Genomic DNA, 21,535 nt, shown 5'->3' on the forward strand with positions numbered 1-21,535 from the left:
AATAGACAGTCATCTGGCACCACGGTGGATATGGCACAGGTGTTGCAATAAAAGAAGAATCTTGTTTTTTATTTATTAGTTTTGCATGATCATACTAAAATAAGAAGCAACTAGTCTACAGGATTCAGATAATTTCATATCTGCTAAGAAAGGTAGAGATAAGCCTGCAAGGTGGCACTCGCTTGTAATCCCAGCATTTAGAGGCTGAGACAGGAGGATCATGGTTCTAGGACAGCCTCAGCTACTTAGTGAGGCCCTTTGAAACTCAGTGAGACCCTGTTTCAAAATAAAGAATAAAAAATAGGGCTGGGAGTGTAGCTTGGAGGTTGAATGCCCCTGGGTTGAACCCCCAAGCACAACAAAAAATAATATAAATAAATAACCTGGACATGGTGGTACACACTTGTAATCCCAGCATTGGGAGTCCAAGACAAGAGGATCGCACTTAGAGGACAGCCTCAGCTTCTTAGTGAGGCCCTTTGCAACTCAGTAAGACGCTATTCAAAGTAAAGAATAAAAAATAGGGCTGGGGGTGTAACTTGGAGGTAGAATGCCCCTGGGTTCCATTGCTGGTACCACAGACACACACACACACACACACACACACACACACACACACACACACACAGAGAAAGGTATAGCGGGGTATGGTGGCGCACACTTATAATCCCAGCATTTGGGAGGTTAAGACAGGAGGATTGTGGTTCAAGGACAGCCTCAGCTACTACTTAATGAGGTCCCTGCAACTCAGTGAGACCCTGTTTCAAAATAAAGAATAAAAAATAGTTCTGGGAGTGTAGTGCGCAGGTAGAATGCCCCTGGGTTCTATCACCAATACCATACACACACACACACACACACACACACACACACACACACAAATAAAGGTAGAGATAACATTTTTTTTGGGGGGGGGAATACTGGGGATTGAATCCAATGACTTTGTACCTTCCAGTTACACCCCCAGCTTTATTTTTATTTTAAAACAGGGTCTCACTTAGCCAGGCATTTTGGCACAGGCTTGTAATTCTAGTATCAGAGGCTGAAATAGGATGATTGAGGTTTCAGCCAGCCTCAGCTACTTAGTGAGGCCCTTTGCAACTCAATGAGACTCTGTTTCAAAATAAAGAATTAAAATATGGGAAGCCAGGCGTGGTGGCACATGCTTGTAATCCCAGCATTGGGGAGGCTGAGACCTGAGGATGATGGTTCCAGAACAGCCTCAGCTACTTACTGAGGCCTGCAACTCAGTGAGACCCGGTTTCAAAAAACAAAGAATAAAAAATAGGGCAGGGGCTGTGTCTAGGAGGTTGAATGCCCCTGGGTTCCATCCCAAACCTGCAAAATAAACAAACAAACAAACAAACAAATAAATAAATAAAAAATATGGGGCTGGGGTGTAGCGTGGAGGTATAATGTCCCTGGGTCCCACTCCCAGCACTGCAAAAAAAAAAAAAAAAGAAAAAAATTAAAATAAATAAAAATAGGGCTGGGGGTTGTAGGTTTAAGGTAGAATGACTCTGGGTTCCATCCCCAGTACTGCAAGAAACCAAAAACAACAACAACCAAAACAAAAAAACAAAAACAAAAACACAGGGTCTTACTAGGTTGATGAGAATCTTACTAATTATTGAGACTATTCTCAAACCTGTGGTCCTCCTTGTCTCAGCATCCCAAGTACTGATTACAAGTGTGGGCCACCATGCTTATTTCTTATTTGTAAACAGAATCTCTTGAGACTGATGAAAGTCTCTCTACTTGTTGTGACTGTCCTGGAACCTACAATTATCCTGTCTCAGCTTCAGCAGTACTGGGATTACAGGCACGGGCCACCAATTTATTTATTTATTTAGCGGGTCTGGGGATGGAACCCCGGGGCATTCAGCCTCCAAGCTACACCCCCTGCTCTATTTTTTATTCTTTATTTTGAAACAAGGTCTCACGAGTTGCAGAGGGTCTCACTAAGTAGCTGAGGCTGTCTGGGAATCACCATCCTCCAGTCTCAGCCTCCCAAATGCTGGAATTACAAGTGTCCCACCACCACACCCGGCTTCCTTTTCTCTTTATTAATGGGCAGTGTGATCCTTAGGCTTTTTATTTCAAGGTCAAAGTATTTAGTCTCTTGCTGCTGAGGTACTTAGTGACCTGTGATTTCTAATTTTTTATTGTTTATTGAAAACTTAAGTATTACAGACATTCTTTGAGTATGTAGGTCAGTTTCTTTCTCCCCAAAGAGAGACTCTGGGTACTCTGTTAGACTCATTTTGTTAAACATCTGAAAGCAAACATGATGATTGAACCAGCATTTCAGCAAATCTCCTAACTAATGGATGGATACTAGCCAGATCAGATTAGGTATTTGGTGTATTTTTACCTACCATGGAAAATCAGAATTTTAAAATTATTATTATTATATTAGTGCTTTAGTCCCATTAAACTTTCCACATGGTTTTGGTTGTATTCATGAATTCCTAAGACTAACTTGATCCTAGTGTAAGTGATCCCAACATCAATCTTTCACATACTGTTTTAGAAATCATAAAATTCAATTCCAGTGCTCCAGCAGCAGCACATACCCATAGTCCCAGCTGCTCAGGAGGCTCTGACCGGATCTGCCCCAGCAACATAGGGAGGCCTGACAGCCCTCCCCCACCCCCACAGAAACCCACAAAAATAAATAGCTGGGTTTGGTGGCACACACTTGTAATCCCAGCATTCTGGAGGCTAAGACTGGAGGCTAGCGGTTCATGGACAACCTCAGCTACTTAGTAAGGCCCTCCGCAACTTAGTGAGACCCTGTTTCAAAATAAAGAATAAAAAATAGGACTGGGATGTAGCTTGGAGGTCGAATGCCCCTGGGTTCCATCCCCAGACCCACTAAATAAATAAATAAACAAATAAATAAATAAATAAATAAAATAAAAGTAACCATATCAGTCTCTTGATCTAGATGGGCTTCAGCAGTGATTGATCCTATTACCTCAAAATTGTATGGTGTGTGTGTGTGTGTGTGTGTGTGTGTGTGTGTGTTACTAGAGATTGAACCAGGGGCATTCTATTTCCAAGATACACCCTAGCCCTATTCATTTATTTATTTATTCATTTAGTTTTGTTTTTTGTTTTTGCCTTACTGGAAATGGAACCCAGGGACATTCTACGCCATGAAAAATACAACCAGGTGTTGTGGTACAAAGTAAAAAAGATAAAAAGAAAGAAAGAAATGACATTGATAACTGTTTTTTTGTATGTGTGTGTGGGGGTACTGTGTTTATTTTTATTTTTATTTTATTTATTTATTTATTTTTTAGTGGTACTGGGGGTGGAACCCAGAGGCTTTCTACCTCCAGGCTATACTCCCAGACCTTTTTATATTTTATTTGGAAACAGGTTCTCACTAAGTTGCTGGAAGCCTCACTGAGTAGCTGAGGCTGGCTTTGAACCTGTGCGATCCTCCTGTCTCAGCCTCCCAATTGCGGGGATTACAAGCATGCGCCACCACGCCCGGCCTGGGTACTGTGTTTAGAATTCAAAGGTATTTTGTAAACAGGTCTCACTAAATTGCTGAGAGCCTCACTAAATAGCTGAGACATCTTCTAACTTGTGCAATCCTCCTGTCTCAGCCTCCCAAGTGCTGGGATTACAAGCATGTGCCACCACTCCAGGCCTTTAATTATTTTGAAACAGGGTCTCACTAAGTAGCTGAGGTTGTTTGTGAACCTTGCCATCCTGTCTCAACCTCCCAAGTACTGGGATTATAAATATGCGCCATCACACCCGACTGGTAATTTTTTTTTTAATCAGTTACAAGCCAGGTGTGGTATTCCCAGTACTTGGGAGGCTGACTTCATGGCAGGTTTAGCAATTTAGTGAGACCTTGTTTCAAAATAAAGCTGGGTGTGGTGGCGGATGCTTATAATCCCTGCATTCTGGAGGCTGAGACAGGAGCATCTTGGTTTAAGGACAGCCTCAGCTACTTAGTGAGGCCCTCTGCAACTTAGTGAGACCCTGTTTCAAAATAAAGAATAAAAAAATAGGGCTGGGAGTATAGCTTGGAGGTCGAATGCCCCTGGGTTCCATCCCCAAACCTAAAAAAAAAAGAATAAAATAGGCCTGGGGGTGTAGTTTGGAGGTAGAATGCCCCTGGGTTCCATCTCAAGTACCATAAAAAAAACCTTCATAATAATAAAATAAATTTGATCTCAGTACTTGGGAGGCCGAGACAGGAGGATCCAAGTTCACACTAGACTCAGCTACTTAGTGAGGCCCTCTCCAAGTTAGTGAGACCCTGTTTCAAATGAAAGACTGAAGAGCTGGGTATCGTGGCCACCCTTGTGATCCCAGAATTTGGGAGGCTGAGACAGGGAGATTGCAGTTCATGGACAGCCTCAGCTACTTAGTGAGGCCTTTTGCAATTCAGAGAGAGCCTGTTTCAGGCACGGTAGTGCATGCTTGTAATCCCAGTACTTAGGAGCCTGAGATAGGAGTATAGCCCAGCTTTGAAGCCAGTCTCAGCTGCTAATGAGGCTCTAAGTAACCAAGTGAGACCCTGTTTCCAAAAAATATATAGAATAGATCAGGAGTATAGCCCGGATATAGAAGGCCCCTAGGTTCCATCCCCAGTACCACACACACAAAAAAAAGGCTGGGAGTGTAGCTCAGAGGTAGGCCCCTGGGTTCCATTTCAGGTACCACACACACATACAAACACACACACACACGAATAAAGTCAAGCTGGGTGCGTGGTGCCACACACTTGTAATCCCATCATTTGGGAGGCTGAGACAGGAGGATTTCGGGTCGTGGACAGCCACAACTACTTAGTGAGGCCCTTTGCAACTCAGTGAGACCCTGTTTCAAAATAAAGAATAAAAAATGGGGCTGAGGATATAGAATGCTCCTAGGTTACATCCCCAGTATTCAAAAAAAAAAAAAAAAAAGAAAGAAAAGAAAAGAAAAGGAAAAAAAAAAATCGGGTTGGGGGTATAGCTCAGAAGTAGGATACCCCTGGGTTCCTTCCAGCTACCACCATAAATAAATAAATTAAATAAATAAATAAATAAATAAAATAGAGCTGGGTCTGTAGCTTGGGGTTCTATCCAACAACCACCAAAAATAAATAAGTATATAAATAAATTAAGAGCTGGGGCTGTAGCTGTAGCTTGGAGGTAGAATGGCCTGGGTTCAATCCCCAGTATCACCATCACGAAAAAAAAAAAAACAAAAAAAAAACAGTTACACAGATAAAATTTATAATTTTTATTTTTATTTTTTATTTTTTGGTGGTACTGGGGTTCCTGGAAACCCTTCTACCTCCGGACTACACTCCTAGACCTATTTCATATTTTGTATTTGGAACAGGGTCTCTTAAGCCAGCATGGCTGGCTTCGAACCTGTGAGATCCTCCTGACTCTGCCTCCCAAGTGCGCCACCACGCCCGGGTTATCATTTTTAAAACAAGGTCTAAATTGTGTAGGCTGGCCTTGAACCTGTGATCCTCTCTCCTGGGATTACAGGCAAGCACTCCCCACTTGGCTCACTTGCTAAATTGCTGAAGCTGACCTTGAACCTGGAATACTCTTGTCTCAGCCTCCTAAGTACTGGGATTACAGGCATGCACCACCACGCCTGCGCTCACACCAAGAATTTTTATTTTTCCCAGTAGTCCTTGGGAGGCTAGACCTACTTACACCACTGAGACATCTCAGGTGATGATGATGTCTGCAGAGAATCGGACACAGTGCCTGCCACCTGGTAGTTGCTCAGAGGTGCTGGTTTGCTAAGTACTTGAAGCCATTTGTACGTGCGTCACACTGCAGTCACTGTCTTTCCTCTTCCCTTTTATTCCTGCCGTGTAGACAGCAGTCACCGAGGTCCTCAGACGGAGGGAGGTCGCACCATTTCTTCGTATCTGTTGAAGCGCTTTTCCTGTTGGAGGGCTCAGATTGTGAATGAATCGGTTTTCCATTCCCATGTGATGCGAAATTATAGTTGTGGTTTCCAGTGAGACGCTCATGCTGCGGTTATTTTCTTGTTCATGTGTAATGAGAGGGTTTCGAGGTTTCTGGTGTGTTCTAGACATTTACACTATACAGCTTATTTTTATATCATATTTCATATGCAGTACCATTTTGTGGTGAGTTTTCTTTAAAGAGCAAAAGTTAGGTCAAGGCAGGAGGAAGTGGCAGTGCAGGGCAGTGGAAGTACAGCAGGGGGGGATTCTCTTTTTTCTTTCCTTCTTTTCTTCTTTCTTTTATTTCTGTGTGTGGTGCTGTGGATTGAACCCAGGGCCATTCTATTCTGAGATACATCCCCAGCCCGATTTTTTTAATTTTTATTTTGAAATAAGGCCTCTCTAGGTTGATGAGCGTCTCACTACTTGCTGAGACTGTTCTGGAATCTGTGATCTTCCTGTCTCAGCCTCCCAATTACAAGTTGTGGGATTACAGGCATATGACACCACGCCCAGTTTATTATTTTACCTTTTTTTTTGTGTGTGTAGTACTGGGGGTGGAACCCAGGGCCTTTCTCTACCTCTGGGCTGCACTGCCAGACCTATTTTATAATATTTTCTTTGGAAACAGGGTCTCACTAAGTTGCTGAGAGCCTCACTAAGTAGCTGAAGTTGGCCTCAAACCTGTATGAATCTCCTGTCTGAGCCTCCCAAGTGCTGGGATTACAAGTATGCATGACCACGCCCGGCTTATTTTTTTTACTTTTGAAATAGGGTCTCATTAAGTTGCTGAGGGCCTCCTGATGTTGCTGAGGCTGGCTGCAGTTCAAACTCCAAGTACTGGAATTACAGTTTCTAACTAAACAGCAAGCATTTAGCTTCATGTAGTGGCCCACATTTGCAATTCTGTTTACTTGGGAGGCTAAGACAGGAGGATCCAGGTTTGATCCAGGCTCAACTTAGTGAGACCCTGTTTCAAAATCAAGAATAAAAAATCAGGCTGGGGGTGTAGCTTGGAAGTAGAATGCCCCTGGCCTGGGTTCAATCCAGAATACCACAAAAATAAATAAATAAATAAGTAAATAAATAAATAAATAAATAGCATTTAATGAGGGTATACCTATACTATAGGCCAGATTCTCTGAGAAGAGATTAGAATACTCTTTTACTTTTTTTTTGGCGGTAATACGGTAATGGGGATGGGATCCAGGGGCATTCTACCTCCAAGCTACATCCCCAGACTTATTTTTTATTCTTTATTTTGAAACAAAGAACCCTTTTTTTTTTATTTTTTTATTTTACTGAGGGTAAGTAGGAGAGCTCCTCTTTCCTTTACAGTAAAGGTGATTAAACAATAACCTAGCCTATTTCAGTGGTGCATACCTGTAATTCCAATATGTGGGATGCTAAGACTGGAGGATTTCAGGTTAGAGGCCAGCACATGATAATTTAGTAAGACCCTGTTTAAAAGTAAAAATTAAAATCAAGCTGGGGTGTAGGTCACATATAGAAACACCCTGGGTTCAGGCATGGCCTGGTGGCGCACACTTGTAATCCCTGTGCATGGGAGGCAGAGACAGGAGGATTGCGCAGGTTCGAAGCCAGCCTCCTGGCTTAAGAAACCCTGTTTCCAAATAAAAAATATAAAAATGGGTCTGGGAGTGTAGCCCGGAGGTAGAAGGGCTTCCAGGAACCTCAGTACCACACACACACATAAAAAGGCTGGGGGTATAGCTCCAAGGTAGAATGACCCTGGGATCTATCCCCAGTACAAAAAAAAAAAAAAAAAAAAAAAAAGAATTCTCTGGGCTCAATTCCGTGTGTGTGTGTGTGTGTGTGTGTGTGTGTGTGTGTGTGTGTGTGTGTGTCTGTCTGTCTGTCTGTCTGTCTGTCACACACACTCTTCCTTTCCCCTTACATCATTCCCTTTTGAATCATGATCTGGTACTTCTTTGCTATCATGGTACTACTTTAGTCTCCTATGTTTTCATGCAGATGATTTTGTTTTATCTAGCTTTTCTAATTTATCTCTACCAGGCAAATTGTTCAAAAATGATCAATTTTAAGATGGGTGTGGTGGTGGCAGTGCATGCTTGTAATCTCACTTGGGAGGCTGAGACAGGAGGAGCACAGGTTTGAGGCCATACTCAACTATTTAGTGAGGTTCCCTGCAATTTAATGAGACCCTGTTTTCAAAATAAAGGATAAAAAACAGAGCTAGGATGTAGCTCGGGAATGCCTCTGGGTTCAATCCCCAGAACCGCAATGAACAAGCCAGTGTGGCAGTGCATGCCTGCGATCCTAGTACTAGGGAGGCTGAGACGGGAGGATCTTGGCCAGGCTCAGCTACTTAGACCCGCCGTGATTTAGTGAGACCCTGTTTCAAAATAAAGAATAATAGGGCTGGGGTTGTAGCTTGGAGGGAGAATGAACCCTGGGTTCAATCCTCAGTACCACACACAAGGAAAAGATCTGTAATGGTAATAATAGGGCTGGGCATGGTGGCTCCTTCCTGCTTTTAATCCCAGTACTTGGGAGGGTCACAGGCTCAAGGAGAGCAAGTAGTGAGATTCGTCAACCTAGCAAATTCTTCTTTCAAATGAAAAATAAATTAGATCTGGGGTGTAGAGATAGAATGCTCCCAAGTTCAATCCCTAGTGCCACAAAATGAAAAATAGAGGCCAGGCGTGGTGGCACACGCTTGTAATCGCAGTACTTGGGAGGCTGCGACAGAAGGATTGTGCAGGTTCGAAGCCAGCCTCAGCTACTTAGTGAGACCCTGTTTCCAAAAAAATATAAAGTAGGTCTGGGAGAATACCCTGGAGGCAGAAAGCCCCTGGGCTCCATCCCAGTACGAAAGAAAGAAAGAAAGAAAGAAAGAAAGAAAGAAAGAAAGAAAGAAAGAAAGAAAGAAAAGTAGTAGTAGTAGTAATAATAATAATTAAATGAAAAAAGACTGAGGGTGTAGTGCAGAGGTAGAATGCCCCTGGGTTCCATCCCTAGTACCACAAAAGTAAGTACATATATACATACATACATACATACATAATTCCATTTTCACTGTGAGTGAAAGGTTGATGGCTGCCTGTGGTGACACTTGGCTGTAACCCCAGTATTTAGGAGGCTGAGACCCAGAGGATTGCAGGTTTGAGGCTAGCCTTGGTAATTTAGCAAGGTCCTCAGCAATGTAGTAAGACCCTGTTTTCATATAAAAAAATAGGGCTGAGGGAAGCCAGGCCACGGTGCACACTTGTAATACCAGCACTTGGGAGGCTGAGACAAGAGGATCATGGTTCAAGGACAGTCTCAGCTACTTAGGCCCTTTGCAACTCTGAGTCCCTGTTTCAAAATAAAGAATAAAAAACTGTTGTGGGAGTATAGCTCAGAGGTGGAATGCCCCTGGGTCCAATCCCCAGCACCCCCCAAACACACACACACACACACACACACACACACACACACACACACACACACATACAAAGCAAGCAAGCAAACAAGCTGGGCGTGGTAGCTTTAGGCTTGCAATCCCAACATTCAGGAGGCAGGAGGATCCTGGTTCACAAAGAACCTCAGCTACTTAGGCCTTCTGCAATTCAATGAGACCCTGTTTCAAAATAAAGAATAAAAAATAGAACTAGGGATGTAGCTTTGTGGTAGAATGCCTCTGGGTTTCATCTCTAGTTCCTCCAAAAAAAAAAAAAAGAAGAAGAAGAAAGAAAAATAAATAAATAAAGTAAATAAAAAGACTAAAAACATAGAACCAGAGTTGTAGCTCAGATATAGAATGCCCCTGGGTTCCATCCCCAGTTCCATAAAAAAAAGGGGGGGAGGGGGCTGGGAGTGTAAGTCAGAGGCAGATGCTCCTGGATTCAAACCCTAATATGCCCTCATTCCCAGACACAAAAGAACAGCTGATGTTATTTTCTTTGCTACTAGGGATTGAACCCTCTGAACTATATCCCTGCCCTTTTAATTTTATTTTGAAACAGGGTTTTACTAAATTGCTGAGGCTGGCCTCAAAACTGTTTCTCCTGTTTCAGCTTCTCTAATATTGTGTTTACAGGTGTACAGGTGTGTGTACCACAACATACTTTACCTATTTTTATGTTCAGGGAAGCCTGTCTTCTCCTGACACCCACCAAGAATACCTGGAGAGCTTTATTATCATTATCATTATTATTATTACTATTACTATTATTACTATTATTATTATTATTGCTATTATTATTTTCTGTGTGTGTGTGAATACAAGTTGAACCCAGAGATGTTCTACCTCCAAGCTATACCCAAGCCCTTTTTACTTTTATTTTATTTTTATTATTTATTTATTTATTTATTTATTTATTTATTTATTGTGGGTCTGGGGATGGAACCCAGAGGTATTTGACTGAGCCACACCCCCTGCCCAATTTTTTATTCTTTATTTTGAAACAAGCTCTCACTGAGTTGCAGAGGGCCTCACTAAGTAGCTGAGGCTGTCTGCAAACTGTGATCCTCCTGTCTCAGCCTCCCAAATGCTGGGAATACAAGCGTGCGGCACCACGCCTAGCTCTACTTTTTAAAATTTTATTTATTTTATTTTTTATTTTTATTATTATCATTATTTTTTTTGGTGGTACTGGGGGTAGAACCTAGAGGCTTTCTATCTCTGGCCTATACTCCCAGACCTTTTTTATATTTTATTTGGAAACAGGGTCTCACTAAGTTGCTGAAAGCCTCACTAAGTAGCCGAGGCTGGCTTCGAACCTGCACGATCCTCCTGTCTCAGCCTTCCAAGTGCAGGAATTACAAGCGTGCGCCACCACGTGCGGCTACTTTTTTTTATTTTTGAAACAAGGCCTTGGTAGGTTGCTCTAAGCCTCACTATGGACTGGACAGGTGTAAGATGTTTTTGCCAAGATATGATCAGTCATTCAGAAAGGATTAACTTCTTTAGTTTTTGTTTTGTTTTTACTGGGGATGGAACTTAGGTGCATTCTACCTCTGAACTACACCCCTATCTCTATTTTTAATTTTTTATTTTGAAATAGCAGAGGGCCTCATAAGTAGCTGAGGTTGGCTGCAAACCCGGATCCTCCTGTCTCAGCCTCCCATATGTTGGGGTTACAGTGTGCGCTATCATGCCCGGCTGCCTTTAGTTTTTGAATGCAGTTACTATAGTCTTAAAACCTTAATGCAGAAATAAAACGTGTCTGCCTAAGTATGATCCTGATGCTTCTGTGGTTGAAGAAGATGCTCCTTTTTCTACTCCTCCTCCTTCTTTTGGTATTGGGAGTTAACCCAAGGGCATTCTATCTCTGACCTCCTGACCTCCTCCCTAGCCCTATTTTTTTTTTTTTTTTTTTGGTGGTACTGGGGTTCCTGGAAGCCCTTCTACCTCTGGGCTACACTCCCAGACCTATTTTTACATTTTTATTTGGAAACAGGGTCTCCTAAGCCAGCGCGCGGCTGGCTTCGAACCTGCGTGATCCTCCTGTCTCTGCCTCTCAAGCACGGGGATTACAAGCGTGCGCCACCATGCCCGGCATCCCTAGCCCTATTTTATTATATTTATTTATTTAGATACTGAGAATGGACTTATTATATACTTATTTTAGAAACAGGGTCTCACTTAGTTGCTGAGAGCCTCACTAGCTGAGGCTGGCTTTGAACCTGTGCAGTTCTACTGTCTCAGCCTCCCAAGTACTGGAATTAAAAGTGTATACCACCATGCCCGGTTCTATTATTTTTATTTTGAAACAGAATCTTTTAAAACATTTATTTTGATATTTGAGATTAAACCCAGGGGTATTTTACCTCTGAGCTAGACCCCAACCCAATTTTTTTTTTTTTTTTTTGGTGGTACTGGAGGTGGAACCCAGAGGCTTTGTACCTCCGGGCTATACTCCCAACCTATTTTATATTTTGTTTGGAAACAGGGTCTCACTTAAGTCACTGAGAGCCTCACTAAGTAGCTGAGGCTGGCTTCGAACCTATGTGATCCTCCTGTCTCAGCCTCCCAAGCGCGGGGATTACAAGTGTGCACCACCACGCCCGGCTCTATTTTTTTTTTTTTTAATTTGGAAATATCCTCACTCAGTTGTGAAGGACCTCAAAACATTGCTGAGGATGGCCTCCAACCTGCAATCCTCCTGTCTCAGCCTCCCATGTATATTCGGAATTACAGGTGTGTACCACCATGCCCAGCTTGAAACAGGACCTTGGTAAGCTATTGAGACTGCCCTCCAACCTGCGATCCTCCTGTTTCAGCCTCCCAAGTACCGGGATTACAGGTGTGTGCTACCTCACCCGACTCCTGAAGGCATGTAGATTACAAATTCTTACTTTTTTGGGGGGTGGTACCAGGGATGGAACCCAGGGGCATTCTACCTGCAAGCTACACCCCCAGCCCTATTTTTTATTCTTTATTTTGAAACAAGGTCTCACTGAGTTGCCTAAGTAGTAGCTGAGCTGCGAACCGCGATTCTCCTCAGTTCTCAGCCTTCTGAATGCTGGGATTCCAAGCATGCGCCACCACGCCCAGCTGAACCCTTTTTTTTTTTCGAACCCTTCTTTATTTTGAAACAGGGTCTCACTGAGTTGCACAGGGTCTCACTAAGTAGCTGAGACTGTTCGCGAACCTCAATTTTCCTGTCTCAGCCTCCCAAATGCTGGGATTACAAGCATACGCCACTATGGCTAGTTATATTTTTAAGTATCACAAAATCTTGAAATAATCCCTTTCAGTCCCTAAAATGGTAGCGAGTTTAGTAGATTTAGCATGAATTTTTTTTTTTTCTTTTTCCTGTACTGGAGATGGAACCCAGGGACATTCTACCTCTGAGCCACACCTCCAGCCTTATTTTTTATTCTTTATTTTGAAATAAGGTCTCAATAAGTTGCAAAAGGCCTCACCAAGTAGCTGAGGCTGTCTCAGCCTCCCAAGTACTGGAATTACAAGCGCGTACCACCACGCCCGGCTTGTTCCCTTTTATATTTAATATTTATTTTATTTTTGTGGGTTTCATTCTAGTACCACAAAATAAATAGTGAATAAAAATAGGGCAGGGGGGTGGTAGGTAGGAGGTAAAAGATTGCCCCTGGATTCAATCCCTAGTACTGCAAAAAAAAAAAAAAAAAAAAAAAAAGAAAGAAAGAAAGAAAGAAAGAAAGAAAGGAGAAAGAAATAGGGCTGAGGGTATAGCTCAAAGATAGGATGACCCTGGTTTAATTCCCACTACCACAAAAATAAAAAAATAAAATTATTATGTATAAGCATTGGAACAGATGGCTGCAACCAGTTGAGGTTACCAGTCTATTCTGTGTTCAAACAAATATGGATATTCATGGTGTCATATCAGTTTGGTATTTGGAGGTAATATTAGCTCTGGCTACATTCATTAACCCTTATATCTAGCTGGTGTGAGTGTTGGCTTTATTTCATAAAATTTTACAGAACACTGCACAGAGACCTTCCGTAATTGATTAGGTTGCAGGTACAATGCCATAGGGCTTCATGAGTATCTCACGTTGGTAAATGCCTGTGCACGGAGCTTGAAAACTAATAGCTGACCATTGTAGAGCCTCAATACACCAGAGCCTCTTTGCATAATTTATTTTATTGAATCAAATATATACATCTTAGCTAAGATGGTGGCACACATCTGTAATCCCACTCCTTGGGAGGCTGTGACCGGAAAATCATTAGTTTGAGGATGGTCTTGGCAATTTAGTGAGACTCTGTTGCAAACTATAAGATAAAAGGTCTGGGGGTGTAGCTCAGAGGTAGAATGCTCCTGAGTTCAATCTTTAGTCACACACACACACACACACACACACACACACACACACACACGAAGGACAAGAAGAAAGCTGGGCATGGTGGTGCAAACTTCTAATCCCACTCACTACTCAGGAGGTTGAGACTGGAGGATTCCCGGTTTGAAGCTAGACCAGATGTATAAGCTGGGCGTGGTGGCGCACGCTTGTAATCCCCGCGCTTGGGAGGCTGAGACAGGAGGATCGCACAGGTTCGAAGCCAGCCTCAGCTACTTAGTGAGGCTCTCAGCAACTTAGTGAGACCCTGTGTCCAAATAAAATATAAAATAGGTCTGGGAGTATAGCCCGGAGGTAGAAAGCCTCTGGGTTCCACCCCCAGTACCACCAAAAAACAAAAAACAAAAAAAGACCAGATGTATAAGGCCCTTGGGTTTCATCCCCAGTACCACCAAAAAGAAAAAAGAAAAGAAGAAAAGAAAGAAAGAAAAGCTGTGTGTTGTGGTGCATGCCTGTGGTCCTATTACTTAGAAGGCTGATACTGGAGAATTGTTGGTTTGGGGCCTGCCTCAGCAACTTATTGAGGCCCTGATTCAAAATAAAAATACAACCACAGTGCTGGGCTGGCATATACCTATAATCCCAGCTGCTCTCAAGCTAAGGTAGGGTCATGGTAAGGTTTTTTTTTTTTTTTTTTTTCCCCAGTACTGGAGATGGAACCCAGGGACATCCTACTTCTGAGCTATACCCTCAGCCCTATATTTTATTCTTTATATTGAAGCAGGGTCTCACTAGTTGCAAAGGGCCTCACTAAATAGCTGAGGCTGTCCTCGAACCACGATCCTACTGTCTCAGCCTCCTGAATGCTGGGATTACAAGCATATGCCACCACACCTGGCTCTATCTTCCTTCCTTCCTGGGGGTAGAACCCTGGGTCTTTTCTACCTCTGAGCTATACTCCCAGACCTATTTTATACTTTATTTGGAAACAGTGTCTCACTAAGTTGCAGAGGGCCTCACTAAGTAGCTGAGGTTGGTTTTGAACCTGCGCGATCCTCCTGTCTCAGCCTCCCAAAGCGCTGGGATTACAATCGTGTGCCACCACGCCCAGCTCTTTATTCTTTATTTTGAAGTAGGGTCTCACTGAATTGCAGAGGACTCACTAAGTAGTAGCTGAGGCTGTCTGTGAACCAAGATCCACCTGTCTCAACCTTCCAAATGCTGGAATGACAAGCGTGTGCTACCATGCCCGGTTTAAGAGTTATTATTTAATGAGCAGAACTAACATTTGAGAGGCTGAAATAGCTCTGGTTATGAGTGATGATGGCTGAACAACATGGTGAATATACTCAATTGTACACTGAAAACAAGATCAAATGATAAATTTCCTGTTGTATGTGTGTATATATGTTTTTCTTTTTCTTTTTCTTTTTTTTTTTTTTTGTGTGTATGGTGCTGGGGATTGAACCCAGGAACACTTGGAAACAGGGTCTTACCTAGTTTCTGAGAGCCTCACTAAATTGCTGGGGCTGGCTTTGAACCTGTGATTCTCCTATATCAACCTCCCAAGTACTAGGATTACAGGTATACACTACACAACTGTCTTGTTATGTATATTTTACCACAACGCCCTCCCACAGACCAAAATATATAATACAAATATATTTTGTGTCCATTATCAAACCTTAACTATATTTGATCCTGTTTTTTACCCATGTCATAGCTGCTTCCTTCCTCACAGAGGGGATCCTGGAGGTTGTTGGGGTGAGTGTGTCCTATTGGAGGATGTCTTTAGGTTAAAATTCATCGGTTTTTGTTGTGTGTGGAGGTGATGCCTGTGATATCAGTACTTGGGAGGATGAGACAAGGACATCACAGGTTTGGGGGGTAGCCTCAGCAAATTTTGGGACTTTTCATCACCTACCAAGACCTTGTTTCACAAATAAAAATAGACAGGTGTGGTGACGCACACTTGTAATTCCAGTGCTTGGGAGGCTGAGACAGGAGGATCACACAGGTTTGAAGCCAGCCTCAGCTACTGAGTGAGGCTGTCAGCAACTTAGTGAGACCCTGTTTTAAAATAAAGAATAAAAAGCTGGGCGTAGTGGCACACGCTTGTAATCCCAGTGCTTGGGAGGCTGAGACAGGAGAATTGTACAGGTTCAAAGCCAGCCTCATCTACTTAGTGAGGCTCTCAGCAACTTAGTGAGACCCTGTTTCCAAATAAAGTATAATATAGGTCTGGGAGTATAGCCTGGAGGTAGAAAAGCCCCTGGGTTCCACACCCAGTATCACACACACACACAAAATTATATATATATATATATATATATATATATATATATATATATATATATATATATATATGTATATATGTATATATGTATATGTATATGTATATATTGTATTAATTGGAGCTGAGGGTATATATAGCTGGTAGTACCACACACATTCAGAAAAAAAAAAGCCACTGGTTTTCCTGGGTTTAAGAAGAGTTCAAAACAATATTAGGGTGTGAGTGTATGTCTGTGAGTGTGCGTGTTATTAGAGATTGAGCTAGGACCATTTCACCTCTGAGCCACACCACCAACTCTATTTAATTTAATTAATTAATTTATTTATTAAATTTTTAAATAAAAATTTTTTTTCAGTACTACCTCCGAGCTACACCCCCAGCCCTATTTTTTTATTCTTTATTTTGAAACAAGGTCTCACTAAGTTGCAGAAGGCCTCACTGAGTAGCTGAGGCTGTCTGTGAACTGCAATTCTCCTATCTCAGCCTCCCAAATGCTGGGATTACTAGAGTGCACCATCACACATAGCTTCTATTTTATTTTTATTTTTATCATTATTATTTTTGTGTGTGGTACTAGGGATGGAATTCAGAGGCCTTGTACCTGTGGGCTACACCCCAGACCTATTTTCTATATTTCTTATTTGGAAACAGGGTCTCACGAGGTTGATGAGAGTCTCACTACTTGTTGAGGCTGTCCTCCCACCTGTGATCCTCCGGCTCAGCTTCCCATGTACTGGTGTTACAGGTGTGTACCATCAATCACATCCAGCTTTTTGTTTGCTTGTTTTTCTTCTTATATATTAACTTATTAAACATACGGGGCTTATGCGGTTGTGAGAGGTAGTTTAACATTAGGAAAACAGTCTGGGGATGTAGTTCGGTGGTGGAGCATCTGCTTAGCATGCATGAGGCCCTAGGTTCAATCTTCAGGACCAAAAATCAAAGTGGAAAAGCAGCTGGGTATAATGGCACATGACTGTAATCCCATTTCCTGGAAGGTTGAGACTATTAAAAATTTGGGGGCTGGAGTATAGGAAATGCATAATAAATAAATAAATGGCATTGGGGTTTGGCTGAGTGGTAAAACTCAGTAGTGGTGGAGCGCACGTGTACGCCTGCCACTGCACGCACACACACTCACACACCCCGTCGGGAAAGAGACATATTGATTGCAACCAGGAAAGCGTGCTTTCGTGGCAAAGCAAAAGGCTAGGAACCCCAGGGTAATGGAATGCAGGCCTTCCGGCCCTCGCTCTGTTCCCAGTTTTTGGTTGTGGGAATCTGTTCTGAGTCCAGCTACAAGTGGAAAACCCATCTCTGGCTGAGCAGCCAGGCAAGCTGCCCTGCCAGTCCTCCAAATGGGCTGCTGAAACTTTGGCTCCATGAGGCTGGAGCTGGCGCCGGCTTCCCAAGATGTGTGCAGCTGTCAAGGTGGGCCTGTGAGCAGCCTCTGCATCGCCTTTTGGCAGTGACCTTGAGACTGCTGGCGCGCCGCAGGGGTCCTTCGCTGCCACTCTTTCAACGCCAGGGGGCTGCCGGAGGGAGGCTGGCCCTGCCTTCCCCAGTGTCTGGCAGGTGTCAAGTGCAGTGCCAGCGCTCCGTGCCTCCCACCTGCTGGGCATGGGTGCAGTCCGGTGCGCGTGGGGAGGTGGCTGGTGGCTTTTCTGCTCCTGACTCGGTTGCAGGTCCCAGTCCTTGGGGTGGCCCTGACCGCCAGGCTGGAGCGCAGGCACGCTGCTCCTGGGGACTGGCTTGGCTGCTTTGCAGAGATGCTCAGTGACAGTTGGTGATCCTGGGAGTGAAAGGAGTCAAAGGTGCCTTTTCATCCCAGAGGTACAAGTTGGAGTGTGCCTTCCGGTAAGGCAGGGTTTGCTTTGGAAAATGAAAGTCCTCCGAAATGTCCAGAGCAAGAAGGGAAACCACGTCTCTAGCCGCTCAGTGGCAAGTGTATTTTGGAAACCCCACCCCTTCTTGTCCTCACCCCCGTCCTTTTCCTTTTAAGTGGCTTTATTGTTGTTTTTTTAATCTGCCTTTGTCATTGGACATTTATTGACAGAAATCAAATGGCTGTGTTTCTGGGCAAAGCGCCTGCTGCAAAGAGGTGTGGTTCCGAGGAATGAGACACACAGCCCAACAGCTGAGCCTGCCCTGTCCTCACGTAACCTCCCTGCCTCAAATATCGCCAATATTTAGCCTTACCTTATAAAGTAAAAATGCACAATACCTTCCAGAGTTTCAGCAGCCCAGATGCCCCCCTAGGCTCAGTCATATCTCCTGTGTGTTGGAGGCAGAGCCGCGCGCCCCTCCCCCACAGAGACCTGCCCTGCCCACGGAGCCACCAAGAGGTTACTCACGGGGAGGCTCCGCCATCGATCTGATGGTGGTGACCTGGGGGATTTGTGTGCACTGCTTTTTGTGTTTTAGGTTTTTTTTTTCTTTCTTTTTTGCTGAAGCCTCCTGTGATTTCGGCACGACCAGATCCTCTGCAGAGAACTCCATGTCGCAGCTTGTGGCTGCCTGTGTCCTGTGGGGAGAGCTGAGCCGCACAGGAGATCCTTTGTCTAGGAAGGGCTAGGCTGAGAAGATCACTTTGGAGTTGCTAAGCTCTGCGCTGCCATTGGCTGCACTCTTTGTGGGGCTGTTTTTGCAAAAGGCATGCCCAGCACGTCTACAGTGCTGGCAGGCCAGGGCTGCCTTCAAACACCATGATAATAATACCAAAAGCAGTTTGCAGAAGTGTTCCACTGTAGAGGCTTCCTCTGCAGAAGCAAGCAAGATGGCTACCTCGTGGGCTTCGCCGTGAAGAATGCAGAGGCTAATTAAGACAGACTTTAAGGGGAAAAAAGGGTATTACCCTCCTTCATCTTTATGGAAGCCTTTTTTTTTTCAGTGACTTTTAAAGTATCCATTTTACATAGGCTCTGTAGGTTCTGCCTAGCAAACATGTTGATGATTTAAAATGGTATAAGTAGTTTAACAAAGAAAATAGCCAAAATTTTTGAGAGGGGGTGGGAGCTCTTTTTTTTTTTTTTTAAATGGAGGCTCATGTTTCCAATTTGATTTTTTTTTTTTTTAGGTTATAAAAGAAAACAAGAGGCCCCAGAGGGAAAAGAAGCCCAAAGTTTTAAAGGTAATCAGCTGTTGATTAAATGATATTTATTTTTTTTCCATTTTATATAGTATTTTTCTGTCACTTGAGGGTGAACTGGGAATACAGTGGGTGTGAATTCACCCAGATTGTCAGTGGATAAATGCATTTTCAACTAGAGTGATTTTCTGTCTCTCTTTGATGGTGCTGCATAATATGCATATTTGCATCCTTTATTTTCAACTCCACACAAGTCTGCAGAAGGAAAAGTTTATATGCAAAGTGCTGCGAATGAAATCCATTTTTCTTCCCATCTACCTCTGTAGCATTTGCATTTGTGGTGTGCACCAGTGTGTACTTGAGCATTTCAGGAGAAAGGTGCTATGTGAAGTTGACAGCTATGATTCATTGTGACTCTGAACAGACCCTCCATTAAATACTATTTTCCAATGTGTAGCTTGTTGTTTCCCAAAGAAGAAGGGTCCTTGGAGATTTTAGTTCAGTTTAAAATGGGGAAGTCATTGAGATCTGACAGCCAAAGGATAATGGCTTAATCCCAAATTCTCATCATATCATGTTTAATTTTGGCATCCATTGAACTGGAGGAATAAGCATGTTTTCTTTATTTTCTATAGATTGCCTAATGAGGTCTGAGCAGTAACTAAATTTGGTTAAAAGCTAGAAATTCAAGGTATGAGCTTTGTACAGTATTTGGAAGGGTTAATTTAAAAGCATATAGCACCACTAAAAGTTCCAGGCTAGCTTTAGTCTGGCAGTGGGTGCTTATATGCTGAAGGTTTTCAAGAGGTAGAAGGCTATTGTAAATGTAACCAACCTTAGTGACTTGTTTAGTTCAAGACAAAACAGTAAGCAGTGAAACAGCCCAGATGTAAAATTAGATTGTATCTATTTCATTTAAAATGTGGTCACTCAATTATAGCTCCTCTCTTTTACAAATAAAGTTTCAGCCCTCTGAGAGAAACGCGTTGAAATGTGACTGTTGAATGTGGCAGAATTTTATCTCATTTATTCCCCAATTGTGTCCCTTGAAAATGTTGACATCCAGAACCATACCTTGTGCTGCTTTCTAATTCGGCTGACTACCTTGAGTTTCTGTTTTCTGTGTGTACACACCACTGCCATGGACATTTTCACCAAGTAGCAAGCACATTACCACAGCCGGCAATGTGCTGGGAACTGTGGAATGAATAAAGTTGCTTGGCACAATTCTTATGGGCCTGGACAAATACAATAGTGGTTCTTTTCAAGATAGGTTAAACCGTCTTCTGTGTGCGTTCTTATTATTGATCTGTACCTCGTTTTATGCTCTTCCCCTCTCCCAACCATGGAATTGTGTCATTTCATTAAGACCCCTACTTACATGTCTTTCTGTATTGGGTATATTCATCTCACCCATTAGTTTCTTTTTCTTTTTCTTTTTTTTTCTTTTTTGGTGGTACTGGGGTTCCTGGAAGCCCTTCTACCTCCGGGCTACACTCCCAGACCTATTTTTACATTTTCATTTTTGGAAACAGGGTCTCCTAAGCCAGCGCGCGCGGCTGGCTTCGAACCTGTGCTATCCTCCTGTCTCTGCCTCCCAAGCGCGGGGATTACAAGCGTGTGCCACCACGCCCGGCACCCCATTAGTTTCTTAAAGTGAGAAATAATTCTAGTTTTGCTGTTATAGGTGGCTCTTAAATTCCATATAGGGGCCATGGGGAGAAAGAGGTAGTCTATGTGCAGAAACTAGTAGACCCTAAGCCTCATAGCTAAATCTCCTATCATCGTTGGAAATAGAACTGGACATTGGGAGTGATATTTAATTCTATGTTTACTTTATTAGTCTGTGGGTGTCCTGTCACTTGAAATAAATTTCAGAAGTAAGTCGGGCGTGGTGGTGCACGCTTGTAATCCCAGGGCTTGGGAAACTGAGACAGAGGATCGCACAGATTTGAAGCCAGCCTCAGCTACTGAGTGAGGCTCTCAGCAACTTAGTGAAACCCTGTTTCCAAATAAAGTATAAAATAGGTCTGGGAGTATAGCCCAGAGGTATAAAAACCCCTGGGTTCCACCCCCAGTACCACAATAAATAAATAAATAAATAAATAAATAAATAAATAAATAAATAAATTTCAGAAGTGAATATACTGTGTATTGTTTTTGGGAATGATGGCAGTGCACTCTGAATTTTTTGGGGGGAGGGTCTGGGGATGGAACCCAGGGGTATTTGACCTCCGAGCTACACCTCCTGCCCTATTTTTTATTCTTTATTTTGAAACCGGGTCTCACTGAGTTGCAGAAGGCCTTACTAAGTAGCTGAGGCTGTCCGCGAACTGCCATCTTCAGGTCTCAGCCTCCCGAATGCTGGGATTATAAGCATGTGCCACCACGCCCGGCTCTGACATTATTATTTTTTTTTTAATTTTTATTGGTGCATTATATTCAT

General features: G+C 43.0%; 1 protein-coding gene across 1 annotated transcript in view; it reads left to right on the forward strand.

Moving 5' to 3' along the window:
* The window catches only part of TET1 (tet methylcytosine dioxygenase 1), a gene marked incomplete at both ends in the record, with an annotated part of 121,136 nt that overhangs the window by 11,590 nt on the left and 88,011 nt on the right, over positions 1-21,535 (forward strand). The window contains 1 exon segment of the mRNA XM_080695159.1: positions 19,078-19,131. Coding sequence (XP_080551285.1) covers positions 19,078-19,131 — 54 coding nt within the window.

The sequence above is a fragment of the Muscardinus avellanarius genome, assembly GCF_963383645.1.
Source record: "Muscardinus avellanarius genome assembly, chromosome: 4".
NCBI classification, from domain to species: Eukaryota; Metazoa; Chordata; class Mammalia; order Rodentia; family Gliridae; genus Muscardinus; species Muscardinus avellanarius.